The sequence below is a fragment of the Scardinius erythrophthalmus genome, assembly GCF_964197995.2.
Source record: "Scardinius erythrophthalmus genome assembly, chromosome: 6".
NCBI lineage: Eukaryota > Metazoa > Chordata > Actinopteri > Cypriniformes > Leuciscidae > Scardinius > Scardinius erythrophthalmus.
Genome location: NC_138226.1, coordinates 20,357,817 through 20,372,357, shown reverse-complemented (window position 1 = coordinate 20,372,357; position 14,541 = coordinate 20,357,817). Strand labels below are relative to the sequence as shown.

The following is a 14,541-nucleotide window of genomic DNA, read 5'->3' as shown; positions in this document are numbered from 1 at the left end:
TGCTAAAATGTTGTATTGCTCTAATCCATAATATGTAATTGCATTCATAACCAGAAGAATATATTTGCGGCAAGAAGGAAACAAACAAATGCATTAAAAAATCATGACAATTTCCCTTTTCAATTAGTGACTTGAGGTCATTTTGAAAGCAATCATTTCATCTGTATAAATCAACAGCTCCCCCAGATGGGTCAACGTACCTCCTTGAAATTAATTTTAGAGATCCATTTGTTAAGTAAAATGAAACAATAAATCACTTGCCTTGGAGAGAAAGACAAATACAGAGAGATAGAGTGAGAGAGTCTGTGGGATGGAAAGAGAGATAAAGTGTATTTGCATGTGCACATGAGCAGGTTTAAGTGTTTAAGCGCAACCCAGTCTCACGGCAGTTCGTGACATAGTCACGAAATTTAATCTATTGATTCGTGTTCGTGGACACGATTTTCCCCATTTTTTCGTGTCACTCAGCACGACTTTCAATCTAATGTATTTCAATGGGACGTATTTTTCGTGCCTGCACCACGTTTTTCTTTCGAGAGCACAGTATTGTTTTTTTTCTCAATTGTTATTCATTTTGCAAACTTTAACCCTCAAACCGTATTCACTTTACAGCCCTTAATCCTGTAATTGTGGACAAATGTGGGCACGGGGGTCTCAGGTGTGATCCAACAATTTTTTTTAAATAAATGATATATCACTATCTTCGATAAAATTAAAACTATCAATTTATGGTGTTTTTTTTAATTTGTGAGGTATTTTTGAATTTATTTAAATTAATAATACCATATTTTTTATTTAAAATATGCTTATTTTTATGTTATATTTAATATTTTTTTAACTTCAGTAAAAAACTTCATTTCATTAAATTCAGATAGCTAAAACTTAAAAAATGAGGTGACTTTTGTGACATCTGGTGTCTTATGTTGGTATAAAATTTACAAAAAAAGCAATAATCTCAATTATTTCAATAGTAAATATGGCTTTAGTACTCAATGGCTGCATATAGGCTAAACTCTATAAATCTGTTATAATAAATGTAAGTTTTGCTAAGAGCTACATTACTCAATATTTAATCAATAGATTTTAATCCTCGTTTTTATTGCTTTATATTCGGTAGGCTACTCAACATTAATCTATTTATTCGTGTCCAAGGGCACAAATATCCTTATTTTTTTCGTGTCACTCAGCACGACATTCAATGTATTTCAATGGGACGTATTTTTCGTGCTTGCACGTCTTTCTTTCGAGAACACACTATTTTTTTTCTCAAATGTTTGGCTATTCCTTTTGCAAAATTTAAGGGCTACATTGCTCAACATTTAATCAGGAGATTTTAATCCTCGTTGTATTGTAGCCTATTCGGTAGGCTACTCAACACGAATTTATTCGTGTCCAAAGGCATTTCATTTTTTTCGTGTCACTCAGCACGACTTTCAATCTAATGTATTTCAATGGGGCGTATTTTTCGTGCTTGCACCACGTTTTTCTTTCGAGAGTTGTTTTTTCTCAATTGGTATTCATTTTGCCAACTTTAAGGGCTACATTACACAACATTTAATCAGGAGATTTTAATCCTTGTTTTTATTGCTTTATATTCGGTATAGGCTACTCAACATGAATCTATTTATTAGTGTCCATGGGCTCAAATTTTCTTCTTTTTTTCGTGTCATTCAGCACGACTTTCAATCCAATGTATTTCAATGGGACGTATTTTTCGTGCCTGCACCACGTTTTTTTTTCGAGAGCACCGTATTGTTTTTTCTCAATTGTTATTAATTTTGCAGACTTTAAGGGCTACATTACACAACATTTAATCAGGTGATTTTAATCCTCGTTTTTATTGCTTTATATTCGGTATAGGCTACTCAACATGAATCTATTGATTCGTGTTCATAGGCACGAATTTCCTTCTTTTTTTCGTGTCACTCAGCACGACTTTCAATCTAATGTATTTCAATGGGACGTATTTTTCGTGCCTGCACCACGTTTTTTTTCGAGAGCACGGTAGGCTATTGTTTTTTCTCAATTGTTATTAATTTTGCAGACTTTAAGGGCTACATTACTCAACATTTAATCAGGTGATTTCAATCCTCGTTTTTATTACTTTATATTCGGTATAGGCTACTCAACACAAATTGATTCGTGTCCATGGGCACGAATTTCCTTCCTTTTTTCGTGTCACTCAGCACGACTTTCAATCTAATGTATTTCAATGGGACGTCTTTTTCGTGCCTGCACCACGTTTTTCTTTCAAAACACAGTATTGTTATTTTTATTTTTTTTTGTGATTCATTTAGAAAACTTTAGGGGCTACTTTGCCCATCATTTAATCAGGAGATTTTAATCCTTGTTTTATTGCTTTTTAAATTATAATCGGTAGGCTACTCAACATTGTAAACCATCGTCAGTGCTTCCTTACATTAAAAAAATATGTATATTATTCCTGAATGCGAGTGCAAAGTTGAGTTACGGCTATTGCTTCTAAATATTCCTGTTTCTTTGCTGAAAAATACCGGTTTTCCATCGGTTTGGCGTGTCAAATCTAACAGTAACTACATTTCCCACGAGCCTTATCGACCGTTACTATGGATGACGACAGATAAAACTGAGGACCCGCCACCGATTCTCTTTTAATGATATCCTCATCTTTTTTCAACACACACGCGAAAGTGTGCTTGATAATTCAACAATACTATGTGTTATGGCCATCAGTTTTATTTGTTTCCAGTATTACCCATGATCATCAGCTTCCGTTGCTATGGAGACGGAGCCAGCCCGCCCTGTAATTGGGTGATTTCTTCAGTGATTTCTCATTGCGCTCAAACCACTTTCCAGGTAAGTTGCTAGGCTCATTCGTACGTAACGATCACGTTTTGCTATAAATAATTGATGCATTTGCCATATTAGATTCACATGATTTACACGTTAGGGCAACGAATTAAAGCCCGTCCAAGGTTTGCTCATTATCAGAAAAAAATCCTGTGAAATTAGGCTTGCTAAATGGATAGCCAACTTCAACATGCTAACTCTAACGTTAGTTATCTAAAATATGTAATTTTCTCTCGATCATCGTGGTTCACCCACAGTGTCACTGTAATGTGTCAGTAATAACAATATTATCACTTGGTCTAAACTTATACTGCACATAACGCTGCCTTTTAATCTGGGATGTCGAACCCCAGGCACATGTTACGCGCGCGCGCCTTTAAAAAAAAATTACGCGCACAGGAAATAGGAGCAACGTGAATCTGTATTTATTTATTTTAAGTATTTATAAGAAAATGGGAATCACTCACTATTAGGGTCATTAATAGGGTACATAAACACTACATAATCAACATTTTCTGTTGTTCTCCATGCAGATCCTGTCAAACACATCACCTGTCCGAACCTATAGCCACACCTGATTTCAAAACCCAAAGGCACTTTTAAGAGCCAACCTCAATCTCTTCTTTATTTTCTATATCTCACATTCTCTCTGTTCTCAATATCTATATTTCTCTCTCCATCTATCTCACAGTCTTTATCTATTGCTCGTTCTTTTCTCTCTGTCTGTCTTTGTCTACTTGTCTCTTATCCATCTTTGTCTGTCTGTCTGTCTGTCTGTCTGTCTGTATCTGACTGTTATAATGCCGGGGGGGTCTACAAAAAAGAACTGCCCTTTTTGTCAGGGCATTTTATTTTGTGCACAAAAGGTCTGTTCACACTGTAAAAAGGAGCAACCTCAGAAGCAGCGCCTCAAGAAGAAGCTTCAGAGGTTTGATGAGAAGCGAGATGAATGGGTGGTTGGTCGTAAGAAAAACCACAACATTGCATCCATCAAGGATGAAGCCAATATCCTGGTACGTACAATTTCATACATGACATTAAACTTTCCAGATCATCTAGGAAGTACATTCAGTGGTACCATTTGTTATTAAGTGAGCATGCCAGCGCAAGGTCAGAAAGACAGTATTTTTTGCCAATATAGATAAAGTTAAATTATTTTTTTCTAATGATACTTTGTCCTCCCTGTGTCATCAGAACTAATTTAAAAGTACAATTTAACTATCAAATTTGAAGGTAGATGTAATTGTGATTTTTAGTTTTTATTTTAGTGGTAGGCTAATACCCTAAAGTAAACACATCTTCACCATAACACATCACAGACCTTAATGATCTACCAGAGCAAAATTTGAACACACAGCAAATATAATTGATACTCAGGAATTCTTGAGTTCATAACAAATACAGGCATGTATTGTGACAGAATTGCAATATAATAATCAAACTTTCTTATCGAGTGGATGAGAAATAACAAATGAACTGCATTCATACTGTACTACTCAAAACAACAATGTGCACGTGTCTACTGTAAATATGTGCAGCATTCACCCATTTGGTCATGTTATCACTAAGGTTCTGCCTTTTTAAAATAAATCTTTAGATTGTCATTGTCCAGTTGCACAATGGCTACATAATCTTATCAACGTAGGTGCAAAACCCAAGCTCCTAATATTACAAAAAGTTATATTTTAACCTTATTTTCTATATATATTTGTTTTTTTTGCTTCTACTGTATGAGCCTTCCTGTTTGCACATACTTGGTTTTACAAAAGCAAAACTCACTATTAGGTTAAAAATCCTGAATGGCAGTAACCTGGATGCTGTCATTAATAATGTTATATTTTCTTAATAATTAATATTCCTAGTTATTTTTTATGTTGTTTTTCTATTTCATTAAACAGCAAAAATACACAATGTTGTCATTGCAGCTTGAGAAACTCCATGCCATTGGATACAAGCCAGTTCTGCTTCTTGGAAAGGAGACCAAAAAAAAAGAAATGAAGTGTGAAATATTAACCCCTCGCTGCACCCTCTCCGCCTATGCCCAGGACTACCTTCAGAAGATAGGTTCATTTTATGAATACCTTTGTGAAGGTGAGATGCATGCACTGTATCTTAAAGTCACAGTTCACAATTTGTGTTGAGAGCGCAAAAGATTTTATTATCTTAAAGGAGATTTAACATTGAGCTTAATTTTTTGTAAATCACAAAAATCTGGACATACTAATTGAACACATGAAATTCGCAAAGACACGTTTTGGTTACTGGGTCAATGAATTAAATGTATATATATATATATATATATATATATATATATATATATATATATATATATATATATATATATATATATATATATATATATATATATATATATATATATATATATATATTCAATAAAACAATATCAAGGACGGCGCTAAAATGTAGAGCATTACCAGAAATAACACAAAGAAAAAGAAAACAATCAAATGTTGGCTGGATACACCAAAAACTTACACTGCTACTAACTTTGAGGCATAACCCAGACTGTAAACAAACATTATACTTGTCATTTTTTGAATAGATATTATGAGCAGTTTGGGTTTTATTTTCCCGACTTAAAGATATATTGTATTGGTTATAGTCATTGGAAATCAATCAAATATATTGCAGATATCTAATACATCCAGTTGACACTCAATAGTTCTCCTGCAATCAAAAGTGCCTTCAAATCTGGTTGGGCAAAATTTGGACTAGGCCTATATGATTCAAACAGATTAAAACTTAAAACAGGTACAGATCAAGCTTATGGTTAACCTCTATGTTTTAAATAAGCAAAACACAACACTTGTTTAACTTGCACAGGTTGGACCCAGGATTCCAGTGGCAATGATGATCAGCTGATTACGCTGCATCTCACACCCTGTGACCCATTGGAGAACAAGCAACCGGAAGAAGGTGAGCAGGCGAGCCCCGTGGAGGGGCAGGTGGATCAGGCGAGCCCCGTGGAGGGGCAGGTGGAGCAGGCGAGCCCCGTGGAGGGGCAGGTGGAGCAGGCGAGCCCCGTGGAGGGGCAGGTGGAGCAGGCGAGCCCCGTGGAGGGGCAGGTGGAGCAGGCGAGCCCCGTGGAGGGGCAGGTGGAGCAGGCGAGCCCCGTGGAGGGGCAGGTGGAGCAGACGAGCCCCGTGGAGGGGCAGGTGGAGCAGACGAGCCCTGTGGAGGGGCAGGTGGAGCAGACGAGCCCTGTGGAGGGGCAGGTGGAGCAGACGAGCCCTGTGGAGGGGCAGGTGGAGCAGACGAGCCCTGTGGAGGGGCAGGTGGAGCAGACGAGCCCAATGGAGGGGCAAGGTAATTAGAACAAATTTAAAGAGTTACAGTTTATATTTGTAAAGGCCTAAAGTGTTTGACCAATGGGTTACCTTGAATTTACTTGACTTCCAGTTTATTTCCCCCATAGAGCTTGATGCAGGTTAGGGCTCTTTTCAGCATCGACATTGCAATGTGTGCATGTGAAATAGTCACAATGCAGGATGCATGATGTCAAGTAGGGGAAATGAACTCAAACACACCATGCTATAACTTTTTTGCTGGTTGATAAATTAAAACTCACAAGGTTCTCATTTTCCATGGATAATCTGCTAGAAAAGTTGATCTGATATTACATAATTAGATGGTCTATCCGATTCTGTACTAGGGCTTTTGGAAGGAATTTTGTGAGTCTATTATAAATCTAAAAGTAAAAAAAAATGCTACTAATCGAATGCTGAAATTACTTGGCCAAAATTAAAGATTAAAGATATTAGGATAATTTGAATATTCAAAATAATTGGGAATGTCAGTGTCCCATGCACACTAAACTTGAAGGCAACATATCTCAATTTATCAGATTGCTATGAAATTTGATGAGCACATTTCATGCTCACAACCACACCACCATTTTCCCACCCCTTGCGTTCCTTGATCAAGTCAGCGAAGGATCAGCTCTTGTTGAAACAAATTAGGATTATCACAAACAGGATGGACATAAGCGAGAAAGTGAAACACGTGGAGTAAATGGAGCAACCTTAATTCAATCGCAATAAGACTACATGTACTTTACACCTATTAATACATGTACTGCCACACTTGTGCGACGTTGTGGTCTTTCAGTATTTTAAATAATAAGTTAAAGATTTATTTGGTATATGAGTAATTTTCTTTCTCCAAACCCATTGCTGTCTTCACAGGGTCAGCCAGGGGCACAGTTGCAAGTCGCAAAAAGAAAAAGTCAGGTATGTAAATAATGTTTGTTGGGTAATTATTGGTGGTTCTGATAACTGTTACCATAGCTCATTAGTCAAGCAGATTCTCTTAAAGGGTTAGTTCACCCAAAAATGAAAATTCTGTCAGTAATTACTCTCCCTCATGTTGTTCCAACATTCATGTTTACCTCGAAGCTAATACTCCCGCTAGCATACAATAGCCACATTAGCAGTTAGCTGCTGTTTGTTACACACAGTAGAGCAATAAAAACACAGTCTTAAGGCCCGTTCACACCAAGGATGATAACTATAAAGATAACGATAAAGATATAATTCTAAAAATCGTTCTCCATATTAAAGAATAACAGAGTTCACACCACAACTATAACGATAAAGATATGAGGAACGATATCATAGGGATCACTTTCAGAACGATTTTTTTCCAGCTGTCGAACGATAAAACACTGACAGCCAATCAGAATCCATTCTAATTTAAAGGTCTCGCGCATTTAAAATGGATCTGGATCATCCGGGCGCGCGCGTGCTTAGAATAAAAAGTCCGTTATCGGTCGCTGGTGTGGACACATATATAGTTATCTTTATCGTTATCTTTATAGTTATCGTGCTTGGTGTGAACGGGCCTTTACCGTTTCAATTGCAGGCAAGTCTCTGATTGTTGAAAATGGCCCCTTTTTCCCGAGCTTCGATGCCAACTTCGCCTGATATTGCCCCAAATTTGTGAAGGATTCCGGCGTAAAATGTTTAGTTAGCACAGACACCAAACGTTAAGCCAGTGGGAAGGGTTGTAGGAACCGCGTCATTAAAAATGAATTTAATCCACTGGTCCCTGATAGCTAGGTCCGTTCTTGGTAGAGAAAACACATTTACATGTTGATTCTGGCAGTCAACAACAGAGCAACTCACGTGTGCACTACGTTTCTGCATCTTTCGCGACTGAATTGAATATGAGGGGGTAAGGGGCAGGGCAGGCTTCCCGCGGCATAGGTCTGCGGTGTCCATATATGGTATATCCTGCCCCGTCATGACGTCAAGTCGGGGCTGAAATTAAAATCTCGTATTTGAGTGCGCGTGCACGCTTGCTGGTTGATGAATCCTGGGGTAAACAAACGCTTCACTTTTAAATATCGGCTTCCCGGCCAGTGTATAATCGTTAGGCAATCATAACATACATTGATTCTCGTGGAAAAGTGAAAATTACAGGTTATGACTCCTTTAAGATTGAGCAACTGGAGTCACTTGGACTATATTAACAATCTCTTTAATACATTTTCTGGGCCAGCAAGTTTCAATCCCTTAGTAGCCTATGGAAATGTGATCCAGCTCTCAGATTTAATCAAAAATATCTTAATTTGTGATCCGAAGATGAACGAAGGTCTTACGGGGTTGGAAGAACAACATGAGGGTGAGTAATTACTGACAGAATTTTCATATTTGGGTGAACTAACCCTTTAAGTAAATAAATGAATTACGCAAATAGAATTTAAAGGGGACCTATTATGCTAATTTCCAGTTCTATATTTTTGTTCTGATAGTCCACTAGAGTAGCTTTGCATTATCCTTAAAAAAAAATCCTTATTTATCTTGAACTGGTCCTTTATGCAGACCCTGTCTGAAACGAGTCGTTTTAGATGGAGTATTCTATAAGCCTACTATGATTACTATTCTAATGAGCCTCAGCCTGCATGTCATGTAAAATGTGGAGCCAAATATAAACAGCGTGTTTGCAGACACATTAACTGAAATAGAGGATGGTCTTTTTCCATATTTCAGGGGTCTCTACTCTCTAGACACACCAGGGAGTCAGGGACACATATTTATGTTGAAAAGACATTACAAAGTGCATTTTGTCTAATTAATGTAAATGTGTTTTTTTGTTTTTTGTTTTTTCTCACAGGGGGACCAAGGCATATGCCGGAAAGGAAAAGGTCACAAAAGAGTAAGTGCATTGCATGTAAATGCAATGATTGATACTTTGCTATACATTGCAACTTTTACCCCGGTTTATTTGCTATAGTTCCATTGCTTTTTTTTAACTACTTAAAACAGACAATTAGTCAAAATTTTATTTATTTATTTAATCATTTAGCAAAAGCTTTTATCCAAAGCGACTTAGCGACCCGCAACAGGGCAACAATATGTAAATGTCTTGACCAGTCCAGCTAGTCCAGCGTAGCACACATAACCATGATTATTCATAATAGATATAGAATAGTAATAATAATAATAATAATAATAATAGTAGTACATAATAGTAATAGTGAGATTAGTACAATTGACAACCTATAAAATCCAACAGGCTTAATTAGTCTAATTTGACCAAAATGCATTGTAGTAGTAGAAGCAGCAGCAGTGGAGTATTCTCAGTTGTGAGCTGTGGCTTAGCAGTAGTATGGTTATTCAAGCAAGCATACCACATTGGAAATTAGTGATTTGGTTCCATGGTACATGTTTTGATTAGTGATAAACATCACTTGTTGTCATCCTTGCAAGTCTGCTCCCTACTTAAAGGGATACTCCACTTTTTTTGGAAATAGGCTCATTTTACAACTCCCCCATAGTTGTACAGTCAAAATACAGTAATATGTAGCAGCGCCTGAAAATGGTCGACCCTAGTCTACCGAGCTGGGGACTATTTTCAGGCGCTGCGTCATATCATTACGTCTGCTGGACTCATGGTACGGCAGCAAAGTTTCTTGATTATTACGCAGGAATGAGAGTATAGTTCCTAGCCATATCAGCCTAGAAAATCACAAAGTGATTCATAGTTGTAAGTCTTCATAGTTGTGTTTATTTTGTTCCTAAACTAACTAATAAGTATTTGAAACGTGTTTTTGTTCACAGATTGCTCCTACCACACTCGCCTAGAGGCTTTCCCCATCAGGAGTGTAGTAAGAGAAAGAGTGAGAAAGGTTAGACAGTCATAAAGGAACTGCAGAGTGTAGGCAGTATGCAGAGTGCAATATAGGATTTAGAAACTTCCTTGTGAGTTGGCAAATACATATTACAGTATACATACCATAATTGTTAGGTAGATGCTTTTTATGTGTTTGGTCTTTTTTGAATTACAGTTTAGAAAGGAGTGTCTACTGAAAATAATGACCCATTGTATCAATGAAACTCAGTGCCTATAACCAGACATAATAGCCTTATGCTAAGAATGGAATTATTTATTTATTTTTCTTGATAGGGCAAAGCAGAAATGTTGGTTGACTGGGAGCCCTGTCCAGTATGGTAAGTATTTCTCTGTTCTTCTGCTTTATGAATTAGAGATAGGGGGGTTGGCTACAATACTTTTTCTATTAATCCGTTCTGTTTCAGATTAAACAAGCATTATAACAAGTGTAAAGCACACATCATTACAGAACTATAACAGTTTCATTTTCCATCTATGAAGGACCACCACCATTAATGCATGCATGAAGGTGGTGGTCCTTCATAGATGGAAAATTAAACTGTTATTCCCTAAAAATTCCCTTCTGTTTTTAGTGGTGAGCAGTGGGCCCAGTCCTGGCAGCCAAAGGATTCTCTCCGAAATAATGAAAATAAATAAAATGTATGTTTTGAACTCCATTTTGGTTTCAGCGTATTTATTCAATTGTTTCTGTTTTGCATTTGAAGTCGTATCTCATCTTTCTGTAGTAATGAAAAGGTGAAAATCTCCAAGAATGTGACCTGGAGTTTAATCTCGAGAGGGCTGTACTAGAAATGTACTTAATCCAACTGAATTTTCTTCTTCAGATGTTATTCAAAAGCATGTTTTCATATTTCATGATTATACATTGCACTTTTATTTTATTACAGTTGACGCGTAACTTGATTTCATGTTCTGTTGTCTGTGCTTTTCAAAGTTCACTTAACCTCACTGTGCACTGTTAAGAAATACAGCCTTATGGCTTGTTTGACATGAAGCTTAAATATGAAGTTCAACAAATAAGACTGACCTTCTTTATACTCACTCATTACTTTATATCTTTTACATTCTCTCTCACTCTCTTCTACTCCAAACTCATCAGCTGACTGGGCGTTTTACGTCTTAAACCAAATGTATTTTCTTCTCAACCCTCTTGAGCCAATCGTGTCATAGGTCCCTCCGCTGTGCTCATCAGGAGAAGAGCTCCACATTCATCCAGATCTCAGCATTGCTACTCACCCCTTCACCACCACCAGTGTCGGCTCCATGTAGGGGATATCCCTCTTCATATCATGCATTTCTCTACAGTACACCTTTAAAAGAACGATGTTTCGATGTGTTCCAATTGCCAAAGACTATATAGTTTCTACTTGTCATGCACCTTGTCAATAAATTTGTTTGATCACCCTTTAAGCCTCTTGTGAGTAATAAAGCAATACATAAGCATTTGGTGTATTTTCACTTATATTTTTGTGAAAGACCACAAATACACTATGATAACACTTGCAAAAGATGATAATTTTTGTTTTTACTTTTCCATACATCAAATTCAAAACAATATGATGATGTGGTTGAGACAAAAGAAACAACCTTCATTGAGTATATTTATATGTGGAATTTGTTTAACTTTACAAGTGGATTCTTTTTAAATGAAAATGTAGCCTATATATAATTTAATCAGGGCCTTCAAGTTTTATAAAAAAATTGGAGTGAGGTTACATTTGTTTGGGGAGGAGCCCCTCAAATATTTGAAACAGTGACCCCTCGGCCCCAAGTTTTTGCTTGCAGTTCAGTTTTATCTATTGTTCATAATTGACCAGCACAAACAAATTATAACAATTGGTAAATCTGATGAAAAAAACATGCATATTTAATCCAAATAAAATAAATGGTTTTATATATTTCAAAAGATAAAGCATAGAACTGTGCGGAGCCGCTTGTTGGCTGAAGTACCAGTTCCATCTGTCACACTTTGATCTCTCTCACACACGTGATCTCTCTCTCTCTCTCTCTCTCTCTCTCTCTCTCTCTCTCTCTCTCTCTCTCTCTCTCTCTCTCTCTCACACACACACACACACACTGATTTAATTATAAAGATACATGGATCACCATGATTTTAGCTTCTAGAATAGAACAGTTTTTGTCACTAGTTAAAAGACAAATATTGATTTATTGTGAAGGTCTTGATCTGGACAGTATATCGCACATTTTGTCTCCTAATGCTGACATATTTATACACAGCAGTTTATTACATTCATCAGGGCAGGGGGCAAAACAAACACGTGGAGGCCATAATTAAATAATAATAATAAAAAATTAAAGGTCGCTCTTTGAAGGACTAAACTCCCGCCGACAAACTCGAATTCATTTCTACTGTAGGCTACAGCCTATAGCCTACCAGCTAAAACCACAGATGTTAAATCCTGGCGATTTTGTTTCACCCTGATCATCTAAATGCAGCATAATGTATGTTTTGGCTGTATAATGTATGTTTCTTGATATATATAATAGTAAAGACACATTTTTATAACCCTGGTCGGGAAACCAGAAGAACTACAAGTATGGTGGCTGATTTGTACACTTTGTAAGAAGTTCTATGGCGCGTCTCTTGTGGGAATTGTAGTTTATAAATAGCGTACATTGGAGATGGCCCTGATGGTTGTCCTACAACTACAATATCAGTTAAATATACTTAATGACCTGAGATCCTAGCGATTTTTTTTTATTTTGATCATTACTATCACTATATACACAAACTGTAGTTTTTTTAGGAGCCATGTAGAATCTCAAAAACAAACACACTCTACAATACACACTGGTGAGATAGGCTACATGCAAACCAATACTACAAAAACTAATGCGGTAATACGCAAGCGATGTTGGTTGTGGTTCTCTCCTTCAAAAACGTTTTCACATGATGAACACAACAAAAATTCAAAAATTCAAAAATTCAAACACAACAAAAATTTTTTTTTTTTCATTCCTTAATACAAAACAATACACCAAATAACACCAATAAAGATGATTCTGCTCCAGCATCCCATCTTTGGTCCTAACCAGTCATTGGGGGTAAAATCCCCTGGGACGCATGAAATGAAATGTGCAGGCAGACTTCTTCCAATCCATCGTGTCCTACAAAATTAGAAGCACTGATAATGCATCCTTTTTATAAAATGGAAGCATATATCTGTATGTGAGGCAATTTGATGCATTTCTTTTCATTAAAGTAGTATAGTGCAACAGCCACCATACATGTACAGTATGTGTAGTCACAGCACAGAGTACAGCACTCAAAAGTTACAGTAGAGAGCAGTCTGACCCCTACTGTACCTTTTTTCCTCCCTGAAGTTTCTGATACAGTTTTTCTTGATTGTTTACACACATTTTCTGAAAGCATGCCTCATATTCTCAGAACTCTACACACAAATCAAAAAACACACACACAATGGGCAAAACCCCTCAATTCTCCTGCAAAATGAAACTTTACATTCAAAACAATGTTATTTCTTCTCAAAATGGTATTTTGTTTTCAAATGACACACACAAACCATCATATGAATAGACATTTATAAGAACCAGTTGAACACTGATGTGTTCAGTGTAAAACACTATGATGAATGGAAAACACTTCTTCTCCATCCATCATAATGACTTAGGTATTTTCTTGTTCAGTGTTACACTTACTACAGACAGTACATACATAAATGTTGTAAAATATCTGAGAATATTGTTTTTATACTCAGAACACACAAATACACGGTAACAAATACATTTTATTGTTCCCACAAAAACAATGTACACAGTGTACATCCCAACCAATTAAAAAGTTGTACATAGAGTTGTCTACATACAAAACAACAGAAGAATTGCCTGTGTACATTTACAGTAAAAAATGTTGGCATCCATTGCCCCATTGAAGAGCTGACCTGTTGCTCTTTTATGCTAAAGCTCTGATTGTTAATTGTAAAACTGTGTGACGGGTGTTTGCCCATGTGATGAGTCAGTGTGCATATTTGAATGGCAGTGTGTTCCTTGTGAAAACAAGAGATTTTCTGCATGAAAATTGTGCCATAAGCAGAGAATTGTGTGTAGTGTTTTGAAAATGGTTTTAGAACTGCAATTTGAGTGTAAAGCAGGAATTGTCCTTGTAGTTTCGCAGAATTGGTTCAGGGGGTTCGTGAATGCGTTACATGTTGTGCTCATTGTGTCTCAAGTACCAGTATTTGTGTGTAAACAATTGAGAAAAACTGTAATGGAAGCGACGGTGAAGTGACTCTCAAGTTTGGCTGTACTCGTCGCCCAGCCTCCTTAGTCATAGCCTACCATGGACAAGAACATGGTCAACTAAAAAGGCACAAATCTCATCTGAGACTGCTTGTCTTTTTGCCCTCCCCCTTCTCCTCCCCCTCTCATCTTATCCCTTTCATCGATATATTGAAGGTTCTCGATTGCTGTGTGACCAGTTTTGACTCTTTGTGTTTCCTCCTGGGTGATTGTGTGCTAATTGAGCTGAAGCTGTGCTGAATGCTAGTGCTTTCTAAATTACAACATTGTGTACGG

General features: G+C 36.9%; 1 protein-coding gene across 2 annotated transcripts; it reads left to right on the top strand.

Annotated features, from left to right (window-relative positions):
• The first annotated feature begins 2,150 nt into the window (after nucleotides 1-2,150).
• LOC308692727 (uncharacterized protein) lies at nucleotides 2,151-10,745 on the top strand. 2 transcript variants are annotated; one of them, XM_081369034.1, is made up of 9 exons: nucleotides 2,151-2,835; nucleotides 3,363-3,842; nucleotides 4,755-4,920; nucleotides 5,674-6,156; nucleotides 7,035-7,079; nucleotides 8,965-9,006; nucleotides 9,912-9,979; nucleotides 10,258-10,301; nucleotides 10,557-10,745. In XM_081369034.1, exons 2-9 carry the CDS (start codon nucleotides 3,630-3,632, stop codon nucleotides 10,618-10,620), a joined length of 1,125 nt encoding a protein of 374 aa, XP_081225160.1. In that variant the 5' UTR covers nucleotides 2,151-2,835; nucleotides 3,363-3,629; the 3' UTR covers nucleotides 10,621-10,745. The 2 variants fall into 2 exon arrangements, with proteins under 2 accessions (XP_081225160.1, XP_081225161.1); XM_081369035.1 differs by lacking the exon at nucleotides 9,912-9,979 and having other exon boundaries at nucleotides 10,557-10,639.
• Nucleotides 10,746-14,541: the final 3,796 nt, after the last annotated feature.